Source organism: Pelodiscus sinensis, chromosome 3, assembly GCF_052426305.1.
Source record: "Pelodiscus sinensis isolate ZL-2025 chromosome 3, ASM5242630v1, whole genome shotgun sequence".
NCBI lineage: Eukaryota > Metazoa > Chordata > Testudines > Trionychidae > Pelodiscus > Pelodiscus sinensis.
Window position 1 is genome coordinate 63,646,949 of NC_143054.1, and position 15,842 is coordinate 63,662,790.

A 15,842-nucleotide genomic window follows, 5' to 3' on the forward strand; every position below is an offset into this window, starting at 1 on the left:
GGAAGAGGGGCTTATTTTCAAACGTGTTTGGAAAAAATAACAAAACTGTGGGTACAGATTTTTAAAAAGTTTGTTCTTTAACAATACCTGTAAATGGCACTATTTATTTTTTGTTTGTTTTTTTCCCCGTTACCCTGGAAAAAGCTCCCAGAAACCCAGAATTTGTAATTTGTAAAATTCTTGCATCTAGAATTAAGCAAAGACTAAAAAGTGGTTAAAATATTTTTTGTTACAGATTTACAATAACCTCAAACATAGAGATGAAAATACATGGAATCATGTTTCAATGTGTATCCTGAATGGTGGTGGGATACGGTCACCCATTGATGAATACAATAATAATGGTATGGTATCTTGTTTAATGCTACTTTTTATACTGTTAGCTGCCTGTACTTTTACATATTTTGCTATTGTGCACTATACAGGCAGTCCCCGGGTTACATGGATCCGACTTACATCGGAGCCCTACTTACAAACGGGGTGAGGCAACCCTGCACTAGCTGCTTCCCCCCAGCAGACCAGGGAGACGTGAAGCTAGCGCCCCCCCCCCCCCCCCAGCAGACCAGGGAGACGCGGAGCGGCTTTTCTCAGCAGACATCTCAGCTTGAGAATAAAGGACTGAGGGAAGTGAGGTGTGGGAGAATAAAACTGAGCTCTGGAGAAATGTTTGGCTAGAGTTTCCCCTACAATATGTACCAGTTCCAACTTACATACAAATTCAACTTAAGAACAAACCTACAGTCCCTATATTGTACGTAACCCGGGGATAGCCTGTACCAACTACAAAAGGACAGTTTTTCTGGATTCAGGACTGTGGCCTTCATACTGCCAATGCTTTTATGCATTTTAATGTTTTAGTTTCACTGGAATCACTTAGGGTATGTCTACACTACAAAGTTAGTTCGGACTAATGCCCGTTAGTTCGAACTAACTTTCATAGGCACTACACTAGCGCTCCGTTAGTTCGAATTTAATTTGAATTAACGGAGCGCTTAGTTTGAACTAGGTAATCCTCATTCCACAAGGATTAAGCCTAGTTCGAACTTACTAGTTCAAATTAAGGGGTGTGTAGCCCCTTAATTCAAACTAGTGGGAGGCTAGCCCTCCCCAGGTTTCCCTGGTGGCCACTCTGGCCAACACCAGGGAAATTCGCCCCTCCCGGCCCCGGAGCCCTTAAAGGGGCGCGGGCTGGCTATGGTGCCCGTGCCAGGTGCAAGCCTGCCAGCACCCAGCCAGCAGACCCTGCACCTGGCACGGCTCGAGCCACCCACACGATGCCCCCCAGCCCTCCCCCTCTTCCCGGGACCAGGCTGGTGGCTCCTGGGAGCTTGCCCGGGACTGCAAGAGGCGGGCACCTGCCTGGGCTAGTGCAGACATCGTGGACCTCGTCCACGATCTCCGCACTAGGCACAGGAAAGTGGCCGGCTAGGGCAGGAGAGCTGCCAGCCTGGCCACCCAGGAGCAGGTTTGCATGAAAATAAAGGTGGTCCACTGAGACCCCGGACCCTGAGCCCTGAGCTTACAATAGCCGTACTGAGTCAGACCAAAGGTCCATCTAGCTCAGTAGCCTGTCTGCCGAGAGCGGCCAACCCTAGGGACCCTGGAGGGGATGGACCAACGACAGTGACCAAGCCATTTGTCTCGTGCCATCCCTCTCCAGCCTTCCACAAACTTTGGGCAGGGACACCACTCCTACCCCCTGGCTAATACCACTCCATGGATCCAGCCTCCGTGACTTGATCTCACTTCCCTTTAAACTCTGTTCTAGTTCTAGCCTTCACAGCCTCCTGCAGCAAGGAGTTCTACAGGTTGACTCTTTGCTTTGTGAAGAACAACTTTCTGTTACTAGTTTGAAGCCTGCTACCCATTCCATTCCTTTGGTGTCCTCTAGTCCTTCTTTATGGGAACTAATGAAGAACTTTTCTGTAGGCACCCTCTCTACCCAACTCCTGCTTTTAGAGACCTCTATCCTGTCCCCCCTCCGTCTCCTCTTTTCTAAGCTGAAAAGTCCCAGTCTCTTTAGCCTCTCTTCATATGGGACCTGTTCCCAACCCCTGATCATTTTAGTTGCCCTCCCCTCTCCCAGCCTCTCTTCCCCTCTCCCACCTCCTTTTCCCAGTCTCCCCCCGTTTTGTTCAATAAAGACAGATTCCATTTTTGAACACTTGTCCTTTATTTTGTACATCAAGAAAAGGGGCTAGGGAAGGGTAAGTGGAAGGAGGTGAGGGAGGAATGGGGTACGAGCCCCCGATGGGGATGACCATGCAGGCTTCTGGGGGTGGAAGCTCTCCTGCAGCCCCCCAATTGACCCCTCTCCCCAGATGGCAGCCTGTGGCAAGTGCAGCCGGGCTGATGGCTGAGTGCTGTGATGTGCCCAGTGTGAGTACTCCGGGCACTCCAAGCCAGAACTGCTTTGCAAGCGGGGCACCCCTAAGAACAGTCTGTCCGGGGTGGGGGTCGGGACCCTTTAAGCGCAGCCGTCGGCTAGCCTGAGACAGCATCGCCACGCTCTAAGTCCTCCTCTGATGCCCTGCCGGCACTGCTTCCGGCCATCCTTAAGCCCGGTTCAGGGTCCACTTAATGTGGACATGCTAGTTCGAATTAGCAAAATGCTAATTCGAACTAGTTTTTAGTTCTAGACGCGTTAGTTCGAATTAGCTTAGTTCAAATTAACTAATTCGAACTAAGTTAGTTCGAATTAGCACTGTAGTGTAGACGTACCCTCTCTGTGCATCTACATAGCACCCTAAAGTCAAAATAAGAGATGCAATTTGCACTATGCAAATTGTGTATCTTATTTCAAATCTATTTTGAAATTTGAAATTTGGCACATCTATACAGTGCCAAATTTCAAAATAATGTGCTATTTTGAGTAATTCCTTGTCCCTCATGCAAAGAGATTTACTGCAATGGTGCGCCTGTTATTTCAAAAAATATTTCAAAATAACGGGCCACTTGTGTAGATGTGGTGGAGTGTAGACATACCCTAAGATGCATAAAAATTAAGCGCATTGTGTTCGAGAATCATTTGTGTATACAATCAGAAACAATTAACTTCAGTATTTCAGAGCTTGAGGGTGCACAGTATAGCTCCAGAAGCAATAAATCAATTGAGCAAGCACCGAAAGAATCCTGGAGTTTAAGAATAATAAATAATCTTTCAATAATGCTTATTCATTTTAATATTCTAGGTATTATTAAAATTGAGTTCTGATAAAATTGCATCATATAAAAATCTGAAATAGCCTGCGGCCATACTCTCTCCTGACCTAGACACCTAGGCTGCATCTGCACTGAAGCTGTTCTGAACTTCTCCCACTAGTGCAGCTACAGCTATGCTGGCATTCGTGACTGCACTCTTAGGATTTGGTCATTTGATGTTTTTATCACCACAGCTTGTCATTCTGCTCAGGAGTGGAGCTAGCATTCATCATTTCCCGGTTTAGTTGTGTTCTGCCACACAGGTAGATGAATTCTCTATCATCTTCTGGTGCCATAAATGTAGTCTAATACTATAAAATCTAAGAACTTGATTTAACTTTGGATAACTCATTCTATAAGACTGCTATAACAATTAAAAGCAACTGGATAAACTGTCTAATTTCTGTACGAATTTCTGTTTTTCTTGGCCCCAGATTGAGGAGTAGCCATTTTCCAGGACGCCTCTTTTGTGTGGCAAGACAGATGATTAGCAGTGATCAAATAGCCAAGTTCACATTAGTGAGCCAGCAGGCAGCTTGGAAAATAGTTTATTGTAAATTCTGAAATGCACTGGCAAACAACTGAAGCAAGTACTCACTTACAATGTGGTCCGTAATCTTCCCAAAGTGTAAGAAATGCCAACATCTAACAAGCAATGTTCTGAAATGGTTCAATGTGGACCACTGTTTCCAGGATAGGTGGAAGTCTGAAAGTCCTCTTGTGGAGTTGGCAGTAAAGGGGTTATTCGGGACATTGGCATTATCTCAGAATTCCTGCGTGCCTCAGGATTGTGTGGTTATGCTTTATGTGCTTTAGCTGAATCCCAATAAGACTTGTGAGATTTCAGACATATCTTTGGGAAGTTCTGGAGGTCCTCAACAATGTCCGTGTCCTTCTCCCTGAGAACTTTTGGAAGATAATCATACATAACATGGGACAGACCTCACACATTAAGATGGTACACATGTAAAGCAGATGTATGTAAGGATTTTCTGCTTCTAGGTGGCCTGCTTGAACATCTGACACACAGGTCAAAAGACTAAGATTATATTGCTGTACTGCTAAACAACGTTGCTTCAGTTGACACTTGGCTTTATAAGGTATATAGCATGCTCGTAAGTGAACAAGATCTTCTTAACAAAGCACCTTACAGAACATTTGTTTACATAAAGCCTTGTTCTATCCAAGGTACTATTATCATGGAGGACCTGTTAGCTGTGTTGCCATTTGGAGGTACTTTTGATCTGATAGAGTTAAAAGGCTCTACTCTCAAAGAAGCATTTGAGCACAGTGTGCACAGATACGGAAAAGGAACTGGCGAGCTGCTTCAGGTTGGGGGTTAGTTATGGTTTTTTGTATTATTATTTTCCCTTCTTTCCAAGATAGCAATACTTCATGCTTCCCTTATTGCCATTTACACCTCTGGGGAACCAGCTGCACTGCCTAAACAAAATTGAAAATGCATTTATCTCTATGCTAGTTCTATACACCATACTGTTGCACGGCTTCTCTCCTTCATCTCTAACGACATTCAGTGTTGCTGGAAGCTGCAGAACTAATGTCTGCCCTTTTGCTCGGGCTACCAGATTTTTTGCCTCTGCGAGGGAACAAATTAGTGGCTCAGATTCTCCTGACCATTTTATTTTAAACTTTAATTTGTATTCACTGTTGTGTGGCTGTGACAGTCATCCTCCCCTGGATCAGGTAAATAGCAGCGTAAGGGTCTCAACCACCTACATCTGTACTTGTGCTCCTCTGCAGGACTTCTTTGCCCCGTCAGAGCTGTCCCACAAGCACCTGGCTAAAACTAGATCATAGAATCCTAGGGCTAGAAGAGACCTCAGGAAGTCATCGAGTCCAGCCCCCTGCCCAAAGCAGGACCAACTCCAACTAAATCATCCCAGCCAGGGCTTTGTCAAGCCGAGACTTAAACACCTCTAGGGATGGAGATTCCACCCCCTGCCTAGGTAACCCATTCCAGTGCTTCACCACCCTCCTAGTGAAATAGTATTTTCTAATGTCCAACCTAGACCTCTCCTGTGATGTTTCCTGTGTGAGGTAGTGCTTAAGTATGCTACTGAGGACAAATAGTGCCCTGCCTGCTCCCAATCAGCTGATGCTCTTGCTGCCAGGATATAGGGCTGAGTCAAACCAGGCTGCACCATCATGGGGTTACAGAGGTGTAAGTAGGAGATCCCTTCCCCCACTCAAAATTATTCTGAATGTTTGAATGCCCAGTGATGTAATGAGCGTCACGGAGACGGGATTTCTAATATGCACTAATGCGCTGCACATTAACTAACCCATGTAGCCTTGGCTAGTGCTTGCAAAGAGTTCCCTAGTGTGTGAGGACAGCACTAGGGTAAAGCGCCCTAGGGCACTTCTCAAGTTCCAGCAGGGTCCACGTGGACTAACTGTTGTGCAATGCATTAGTGCATGTTGGAAATTCTAACCTCGTCATGCCCATTACACCATGGTGTAGACAACCTGAGTAAGGCCCCAAGTGGTACTAGATTGCTCTTACCATTTAAAGAGCTCACTCAAGCTCTATAATTGAAAGCAGTGTAAAGGATTCACAGCTCCTGCCGGTTGCTAGCGCGTTCTGTGGGAGCCACATGCAAGCCCCTTTTAACTGCTTTTATTTAAAGGGCTTGCGCCTTCCCTGCAGCTGCCACCCAACACGCTGCCTGACAGACACGGGGAAGGTGCGAGCCCTTTAAATAGAAGCAGTTGAAAGGGCTCATGTGTCTCTGGCTCCCAGGAAATGCACTAACGGCGCCAGAGCTGGGAGCCCTTTTAACTGTTTCTATTTAAATGGCTCCTGCCTCCTGGGCAGCTGTGTTGCCTGGCAGCCCCCAGCAAGAGGGAGCTCTTTAAACAGAAGCAATTGAAAGGGCTCGCAGCTCCTGGGAGTCAGGGACGTGTGAGCCCTTTCAACTGCTTCTATTTAAAGGGCTCGCACCATCCCCATTACTGGCAGGCAACAGCCCTAGGGAAGGCACAGTTAAATAGAAGCAGTTGAAAGGGCTTGCATGTCCCCGGCTTCCAGGCAACACACGAGCAGTGAGCCCTATAAATAGCAGGAAATGACCTTGCAGGTCCTGTCTCTGGCTAACATGATGACTGGGAGCTGCTGCTATTTAAAGGCTCCGCTCCTTCAGTCTGAGGGCAGCCTGCAACCAGTTAAAAAATATTTGAAGTGGCCTCTGCTCAAAAATTATTGCCTACCCCTGCTCTAAAACAAAAGAAAGAACTAGATAAGTTCATGGAGGATATGTCCATCAATGGCTATTAGCCAGGATTGGCAGTAGGTGTGTAAAAACCCATTTAATTGGTTAACCGATTAAATATTATGTTTAACCAGTTAACTGATAAAGGGAGGGTGACGATTGCCGGTTCTGTTAATTCCTTCTGGAGCATCTGGAGTTGGCCACTGTTGGACGACAGGATCCTGGGCTAGATGGACCTTTGGTCTGACCCAGTGTGGCTATTCTGATGTTCCACAGCACACTTTGGTAGGAAGGTACCACTGAATTGGTTCCCATGTAACTCTTTACAAATCTCTTGTTATACAGTAAGAACATCCCTTTCTGCCCATTATTCTATATAATGATGAGCAGTTTTAATTATTCCTAAAAATGGGATTTAGACTAGATGACACTTGTGGTCCCTTCTAATCTTATAATTCTATTATTCCTTTCCTTTCCCCCCCACTTCTATGATGTACTACTTGCTACTTCCCTTTTGTGATGAATGAGGAGAGGAACTAGGAAACCGAGAAACTTCATCGTGGGGCATGAGTCACTTGTAGGTTTAAATTAGTATAAATAATAAATTTAACATCCCTAGTCTCATTCACATCTGAAAGTATAACAACAGCCTTAACCCTCCTGATGAGCCATGCGGGAATAGCTGCACCAGATTCGGTCTCTCCACCCCTCCCCCATGCTTTGGCAGTTCCAAAGCAGTGGGTACAGTACTCACATTTATTTAGTTTATCTCTTTGTTATAGTAGTGGCTTGAATGGCACTTTTGACTAATTAGGGCACATGACTCTAAGGAGGGTAAAATGACATTTTATTTAAAATTGACTTAAGAGATCTATTTGGCTTCTCTGCAGACTCCAGTTTCCTGACCTTTGGCATACAAACTTAAATCAGTCCAGTGGATTCCTTCACCTGTCCTTTCTCTCCTGTCTATTTGTCACAGTAATACTATACTATGATGTGTTGGTGATTGGGAGGTACACTAATACCTATATTGGATTACTAGTTGTTTCCTCTACTAGAGTAGGGATTACCTTCACCTATTTTTACATCCTTTAGTGCTAGCTCTGCTGCTTGCTCTGCCTTTAAATTAAGTCTCCTAAATGTGGTGGGTAGCTTTCATTATCTAGCTCTGCATTTTAATACTTTATGAATCACTTATGGCCCGAGTTATACCATAACTACTTAAACTTCCATACATACTGTATTGGGAGGCCAAGAAATCCATAGAGCATAGATTGATTTGAGATAGTAGCTACAGTAGAAAAAAAGAACATAGTCATTACCTGTAATAGTGTTTGCATGTCTGTCAGCAAATGCCTTCATTCTAGTTTGCTTCCACCAGTAACATTTGCCACATACTGTAATCTATATTCCTAGTGCGCCTCCTTGTTAAAGTGAAAGGGGAAGTATCTGATCTCCAATATCATCATCCCACCCACTTGCCAATGATCTGCTTGTGTGTCTCAACAGTCAGGAGGGAACCAAGAAAAGAAGGGCATGGAGCTAGAGATGGGATGCTCCCTTTGTTTTCATGGTTCCAGCTGATGTGTGTAAGATGGGAACAGGGCAGAAGGTTATTTACAAGAAGAAAGTTCTCTTTCAAAAGTCAGGCTAATTCTCACTTAAGGAAGTGTAGAGTGTTAGTTTACCCTAGCAGTGTGGTGGATCTGAGAGGCTCAGTAGCACTATTTTAAAGTGATTGCTCAAATGTGTTTTCTCTTAGGCATTCACGTGGTGTACGATCTTTCCAGACCACCAGGAAGCAGAGTTGTCAGTATAGAAGTTCTTTGCACAGCCTGTAGAGTACCAGCTTATGTACCACTCCAAATGGACAAAACATACAAGGTGCTTCTTCCATCTTTTCTGCAGCAGGGCGGAGATGGATACCACATGCTAAAGGAAAAATCACTGAGTCACAATTCTGGTAAGCATCGACGCTCCATATTGAACAAACAGCTAGCTCTTGCCAGCCCCCTGTGACCTTGGGCTCTCATTCCCCCCACTCCTCGCAGCATGCTGTGACACTCTGATCCTGGAACATCCATGGACCACAGATGATTTTGGACCAGAGTGTCCCAGTTTAGAGAGTATCAGAGGGGTAGCTGAATCTGCAAAAGCGACGAGGAGTCCTGTGGCACCTTATAGACTAACTGAAGTTGGAGCATAAGCTTTCGTGGGCAAAGACCCACTTCGTCAGATGCATGGACATGCACACAGGACTCCTCGTCGCTTTTCCAGTTTAGAGAGGTGCAATCTGTACTTCCTATTTTTAAGAAAGGCGAGGGGAAGGGAGGGATGATCCAGGAAACCACGGGATTGACAATTTGATTTCAATTGTATACGAGGTCTTGGAACAAACTTTGAAAGAGAAAGTAATTAAGTATGTAGAGGTCAGTAGTAAGTGGGATAAAACACAACATGGTTTTACAAAAAGCTCACGCCGGGTAATCTTGTCTACTTCTTTGAGAAGATAACTAGTTTCTTAAACAATAGATATGTGATAGATCTAATCTACCTGGATTTCAGTAACACATTTGATACACAGTTCCACATGAGAAATTATTAAATTGGAGACTATGAGGATAATATGAGAATGGAAAGGTGGATAAAGAACTGGTTAAAGGAGAAAATATCATGGGTCATACTGAAAGACTGAAGTGTCAGGGTGGAGAGAGGTTACTAGTGGAGTTCCTTAAGGATCAGTCTTGGGACCGATCTTATTTAATCTTTTTTATTACTGACCTTGGTGCACAGAGTGTGTGGTAATGGAGATATTTCCAGGGCCTTTTGCAGCTTATGCCATGTGGAGGGAAACATTTCAAACAAAACCTTCAGCACAGCTAGTGGAAAATTATAGGTAAAATGAGAGTTTGGAGTCACATGGACAAATCGCATGTCCATGCATAATTTTGCTTAGTCACAGCAGTGGCTATACTTCAGATGGAACATCCATAAGAGAATTCATTAAGTGTAGATGGGTATCTCCCATGGTCCATTGTAAGTTAGTGGCCTATCAAAAGGACACTTCAGTTTGAATAGTCCTTTCAAGATGTGCTGGCTAAGTACCTTCTGGGGGTTACCCCAGGAGCAAACGTTTGAAATACAGGTATAGAGCCAATACTCATAATTTCAAGTCTAAAAATGATGCTTGCATACAAAGAACACAATCACATTTAGCACATCATCTGTGGTTGCAACACTGATCATATTTTAATCAAATATCACAATGTCCCATTGGCAACTGCCAATAGTAAAAAATGCCCAGTAATGGCAGGAGATGGAATACTACATGGGGAGGACTCTGAGTTACTGCAAAGAATTCTTTCCCAGGTATCTGCCTGCTGGGTCTTGCCCACAGGCTTATGATCTAACTGATTTCCATATTTAGGATCAGAAAGGAATTTTCCTTCAAGTTAGATTGGTAGAAAACTTGGTGGTTTTTCACCTTATTCTCCATCATGGGGCATGAGTCACTTGTAGGTTTAAATTAGTATAAATAATAAATTCTCTGTAACAGTCTTAAAATCATGATTTGTGGATGTCAGTAACTCTGTCAGAGGTTAGCGTCTATTACAGGGTTGGGTGGATAGGTTCTGTGGCTTGCAATATGTAGAAAGTCAGATTATATAATCACCACAGTCCCTTATCACCTTAACCATAGATTCTCAGATGGGATCTCTTGGTCCTCAGCCATTTCAAAGTCAGTTAATCTATAGTTCCTTTGTCTTAGTTAGGCATCTGTGTACAAGGAAGCACACAGTTCCCAAACATAATAAAGACTTAACACCGGAACAGTACTTGGCATGATCTCTCAGCTCAGCATAACAATGCACAGTAGTAGAGCCTTTAGAAGTGAGTCATGATAACTGTGTAAACATGCTAGAAAACTGGATAAGCAAATGTAACTACTGCAAGGGCAGTGCTCTTCCCAGTACAGGCAGTCCCCGACTTACGTGGATCCGACTTATGTCGGATCCCTAGATACGAACGGGGTGAGGCAACTCCCGCACATGCGCAGCAGCATTCCCGGGGCTCGCTCACCTGGGTCCTAGGATCCTCCTCCTCCTCAGGCCGGCTCCAACTGGGGTCCCGCAGAGCTGCCAGGCAGAGGAAAAGTGCCTCCCCACGCCTGCTGCCCCCCCTCCCCCCCCCCCCGCCAGCAACAGGCTGCCCCCTCCCCTGAGCAACAGGCTGCCGAACAGACAAAAGCAGCCTCTCTGCCCCTCCTCCCCTCTATACATGCCGGGCTCCCCGAGCGTCCCCGGGGCTCGCTCACCTGGGTCCTAGAATCCACCTCCTCCTCCTCTTCGGCCGGCTCCAACTGGCCTCTGCCTGCAGCAGCTGGCCACAGGGACAGGGATCCCGCAGAGCTGCCGGGCAGAGGAAAAGTGCCTCCCCACGCCCGCTGCCCCCCCCCCCCCCCCCGCGGCCTCGCATCCTGCACGCCTCCTCCCTCCCCCCCTGCCAGCAACAGGCTGCCGAACAGCAGACAAAAGCAGCCTCTCCGCCCCTCCTCCCCCTATACATGCTGGGCTCCCTGGGCAAACAAAGACTCCACCAAAACAAACAAAGTGCTGGCCTCATTGTGTTAGCAAAAAAAGGACCCTCCTCCTAGAACCCTGGGTGGTGTGTGGAAATAAAGCTATTAGCTCAAAGCATGGTGCAGAGCTGTTTGGTATTTGATGAGTTACTCCTTTAGTCCTGAGTTTGTCACAGGGACAGAAATAGATTGAAATCTTCTGAACAGGGGAACAGACAGCAAAACAAACATTAGAGGGGAGTTAACCTTTCCCTATGCTATCCAAAACTAAAAAAAATGTTTGGCTAGAGTTTCCCCTACAATATGTACCAGTTCCGACTTACATACAAATTCAACTTAAGAACAAACCTACAGTCCCTATCTTGTACGTAACCCGGGGACTGCCTGTATACTTTCCTTTGCCAACATTGGAAATTCTAGGAACAAACATTATGAAAAGTTTAACTATTCTAGGGGTTCATCCCTGTAGAAGATGCATTTGTAATCAGCTGTGATTTGCAACCTTTTTTTCGTTTTCAGACCCCTAACATTTCAAATGCAGGTGCAAAACTCTTTAGAAATCTGTCTTCAAACCTCCAGGGTCCACAGGTTGAAAACCACTTGTCATGAGTAACTGGTCTCCTGAATATGAAAATATAGAAATCAATTCCTACTCCAAGGGGGACTACAGTTGAAAATGAGAATCAAGAAAACAAAGTTTAGCAGTTGCTATGTAAAGTGAATAGTAATTTGACTAATATCAGTGTATAACTTCTGTTTATCTAGGTGATTCTGATATTGAAGTTGTGTCCAATTACATCTCTAGAATGGGTCGTGTTTTTCCAGCAATTGAAGGTAGAGTGAAGTTCTCTGCAGGAAATTTCATCCAAGGAAGTCTTACTCTGACTGCTGGATTATTCACTGTACCACTCCTGCATTTCATTTTTTAACTCTTATTTGCAGCAAACATTAAAGGAGACCCTAGTTCACAGCATCCATTCAGTAATTACAGTGGAGAGCCAGCTCTGCTACAGTGAAGATTGAGACCAGCTCTTGCTTTAAAACTTGGCTCTTTTAAATACAGGCAGTCCCCGGGTTACGTACAAGATAGGGACTGTAGGTTTGTTCTTAAGTTGAATCTGTATGTAAGTCGGAACTGGTGTCCAGATTCAGCCGCTGCTGAAACTGACCGCCAGTTCTGACTTACATACAGATTCAACTTAAGAACCCCAAGCGTCCCCAAGTCAGCTGCTGCTGAAACTGATCAGCAGCTGAATCCAGGAAGCCTGGGGCAGAGCAACTCTGCCTCGGGCTTCCTGTAGTTAGCGCTGGTCAGTTTCAGCACGGCTGACTTGGGGACGCCTGGGGCAGAGCAGCTGGGGTGCTGCTGGGTTGCTCTAGTAGCACCACTCCTCGGCGCTACTGGACCAACCCAGCAGCACCCCAGCAGCTCTGCCCCAGGGTCCACAACAAAAGCCTGGTCTGCTGGGGGGGGGGGGAAGGCACACTAGCTGTGCCCCCCCCCCCCCCCAGCAGACCAGGGACACGGGGAGCAAAGCCGCAGTGGCTCTGGCAAAGCCTCAGAGGCGCGGAACCCTGCCGTGGCTGCAGCTTCGCTCCCGGTGTCCCTGGTCTGCGCTTCTGAGGCTTTGCTCTGGGTTGGAGTAGCCACTGAAATGAGTGAAGCAGTTAACACCTATCAGAGCTGTTGCTTCAGGCTAAATTCATCTTTGTGGGCTGTTCTGGGACAGCTGAGACCATCAGTGTGGGAAATACATAGGTTACCTCTCATAGCACCTTCTATGCTCCTGGTTTAGTTTCTCCTGGATATCTGGCTACAGCAAAGCTGGTGCTGATGATTAATTGTTTACAGTATCACAACAGCACACCAGCTCTGTTATAGTTGACATTTAAACAGAACAGTCATTTTAAAGACAATTTTAAATGCTCCAAACTTGCTATGCCTCCTTGGAGGGGGCAGTGATAGGCAGTCCCCTTAAAGGACAGCTTTCCTTAAAGTAGGCAGAAGACAGCACATTTTTTGAGTGCGCGCACACACCTAGCTTTTGAAGTCTAATGGCTTAATGGTAGGGGAAAGTGAGACCAAACTGACTGAAGGGGAAAGTAAGGGAGGCAGGAAAGAGAGACACCAGTCTGCTCATATTCAAAGTTACTGTAATCATCATGTCATAAAACCAACAGAAAAGCTGTGCATAGCTCAAACGCTTGCCTCTCTCACCAACAGAAGTTGGTCCAATAAAGGATATTACCTCACCAACCTTCTCTCTAATATCCTTGAACCAACACATTCATAGGACACAGACAATGCCTGAGATTTCTCTCATCAGTTCTGTTAGCAACTAAATATACCAAAGATTTTGATGTCTTCCCATGTCATGATAAAGTGCACAGGGGAAAATGTAAAAAATCACAGCACAGAGTAACTCTGTGGCTTAATGGAGAGACACTCAGCTGAGAGGGAAAAAAAATCTCATCTCTATTCCAAACCATGACAAGGTCAGTTACATTTTCATTAAGCTTTCATATTATGCTCATCTTCCACCTAATTGCTGACAATCCCCATAGCAAGGTGCCTCTTCATCTTGCTACTGCCACAACCTTGGCAAGAGAACACTGAAAGGAAGCACACTAGATCTTGCAAAGTACTCTGGCACCTCCTTCCTTTCATCATACTTGGGGTCAGAGAAAAAAGTTCTCTCTCACAGCCAGAAACACAAATCATGTGTCTCCCCCCCCCCAAAATCTCTTCAAATCACAAACAGCTCTTCCAGTCTGCTCAAACTAATTTCTCCACTATTCAAAATAGCAAATCTTATACAATAAATGCACCTGGGCCACACGCAGGGTCGTTCCCAGTGATTACTGCCAGCACCAGAGGAAAGGGGCAAAGTTAAGACTGCACTGGCAAATACTTGGTTTTCAGAAGCTTGGGTTTTCTGAAATGGAATGTTCCTGAAGGGCATGCTGTGCCCCTGGGCATCCTTAACTCTGCATTAATTCCTCTTTAATATAGCACAATATTTTGTCACTAGTCAGATTAAAAACTGTGAATCATACGATGCAGAATGATGGGGCAGGATGCAGGATTTTGACAAGTAGTAGGCTGCTGAATTTGATACAGCAGGTTTAAGTGCACTTCCTTAATGTTTCTACTCTCGAACTCAAGCATTAATGAAAAAATGCCTTTCCATGCTGAAAATTTGTATTATATAGAAATAGTAGATTTACCTAGCATTGCTTGGGTCCTTTAAAAAAAGTTTTGTTTTTCATTTAAAACAGTGGAGATGGGGTTGGGGATGAGGGGTTCAGTATGCAGGCTACCTCAAAGCGAGGACAACCCCAGCCCTCTCACGGCAAATGTTGGGGCCAGGTGAGAAGCACCTCTCTACAACAGCTGCAGCAGGTAGAGCCAGAGGAGGGGGGTGCATGTCTCCCAGTTGGGTGACATGCAGACACACACTCACAAACTCACTCTGAAATTTATAGTAGATAGCTGTCCTTTATTTTACCCCTGACCTCGGCTTGCCCAGTGGGGTTATAGCTGAAACCCTGTGGTCATTCTGCAGTGCAGTTCCCTCCTGCAAGACCCTTTCCTTTCCATTTTATGAAAAACATGCACATTCCATTATCCTGGTAAAACCAAACCAAAGTTATGATACGAGGAAGCAGCATATCAAATTTTGTAGACCTAGCTATTACTGTTTAGGAGGAGTTCTTGAACAAACAGACTCACAGACAGATGGACATTTTTAAAATAAATAGAAATATTTAAAAGTTTATCATCAATGTGAAATATTCTTTGAAACCATGAAATCAAAAAATCTTTTTTCAGCAGTGTAAGGAAATTCCTAGTTTTATGGCTGCATTACTACATCCCAGTGTTCCTTGTAAGCTGTGTGCTTGGACAGCTGGTCAAGAGAAATACAAATGCCACCCAGCTGATTAGCAGAGCACCTATACCTAGGTTTTGTGTTTTCAAATGTCATATCTTAATGCACATAAAAATATTTATTCCGCACAAGGATGGAAAAGACTAGAAGGGAACATTGGTGACAACTGTACCCAGTTTTCAATCATACTTATCTTACCGGAAATAACTGCCCTAAGCTTACCACTATTATTCCATTAGCTCATTTCCCCACAAGCTTTATTTACAGCGTTAGGGTCAGATATTGCAAACCCTAACATCACCTTCATATTATTAAAGAAATGTCATCAAAATGTTTCCATACTGTTTACAGCTGAACATAACTTGTTTGCAATTTGCTTAATGATCCTTGTTTTACAGGAAATAAAAATGAACTGATGACATTAGAGCAGTGTTTCCTAATTTTATTTGGCCATGGAACGCTTTTCAGAATTTCAAGGCACCCCCTAGGTTTGTCAAAAAAAAAAAAAGAGGGGAACCCACCAATGCATGAAAATCACATTCCTTCCCCAAGACCCTATCCCTTTGAGGCCCCATCCTCTGTTCCCCTCCTTTCCATCATTTGCTATCCCCAGCCATTATACACTCTCACTGGGTTGAGACAGGAGGTGCGGGCTCTGGGGTGGGAATAAGAGATTTGGGTGTGGGAAGGGGTGAGAAGTGCAAGCTCAGGGAGGGAATTTGGATGCAGGAGAAGGGGATGCTGGCTTGGGGAGGGGGCTCCAGGCTGGGGAGTGTTGGGCTCAGGTGGAAGATTGGTGGGCCAAGCAAGTCACAGGCTTGTGGAAGTGAGGGTTCAGGAGTTTGGGTTGGATATGGGACTGGCTCAGGGCAAGGAAGCTGCGAGTATGATGGGCTCAGGACACAGATTTGTGATGTGTGGATGATACAGGAGTGTTGTGGC

The 15,842-nt window shown here is 45.1% G+C and overlaps 1 protein-coding gene across 2 annotated transcripts in view; it reads left to right on the plus strand.

Moving 5' to 3' along the window:
- NT5E (5'-nucleotidase ecto) overlaps positions 1-14,628 on the plus strand; it is a 52,085-nt gene extending 37,457 nt beyond the window's left edge. Inside the window, exons 6-9 of one of the 2 annotated variants that reach the window (XM_075923840.2) lie at positions 236-344; positions 4,390-4,539; positions 8,194-8,394; positions 11,776-14,628. In XM_075923840.2, the coding sequence (XP_075779955.2) occupies positions 236-344; positions 4,390-4,539; positions 8,194-8,394; positions 11,776-11,939 (624 nt within the window). In that variant the 3' untranslated portion in view covers positions 11,940-14,628. The remainder of the gene's footprint in view (positions 1-235; positions 345-4,389; positions 4,540-8,193; positions 8,395-11,775) is intronic. The other variant, XM_075923841.2, reaches the window with a different exon arrangement.
- The last annotated feature ends 1,214 nt before the right edge of the window (positions 14,629-15,842 follow it).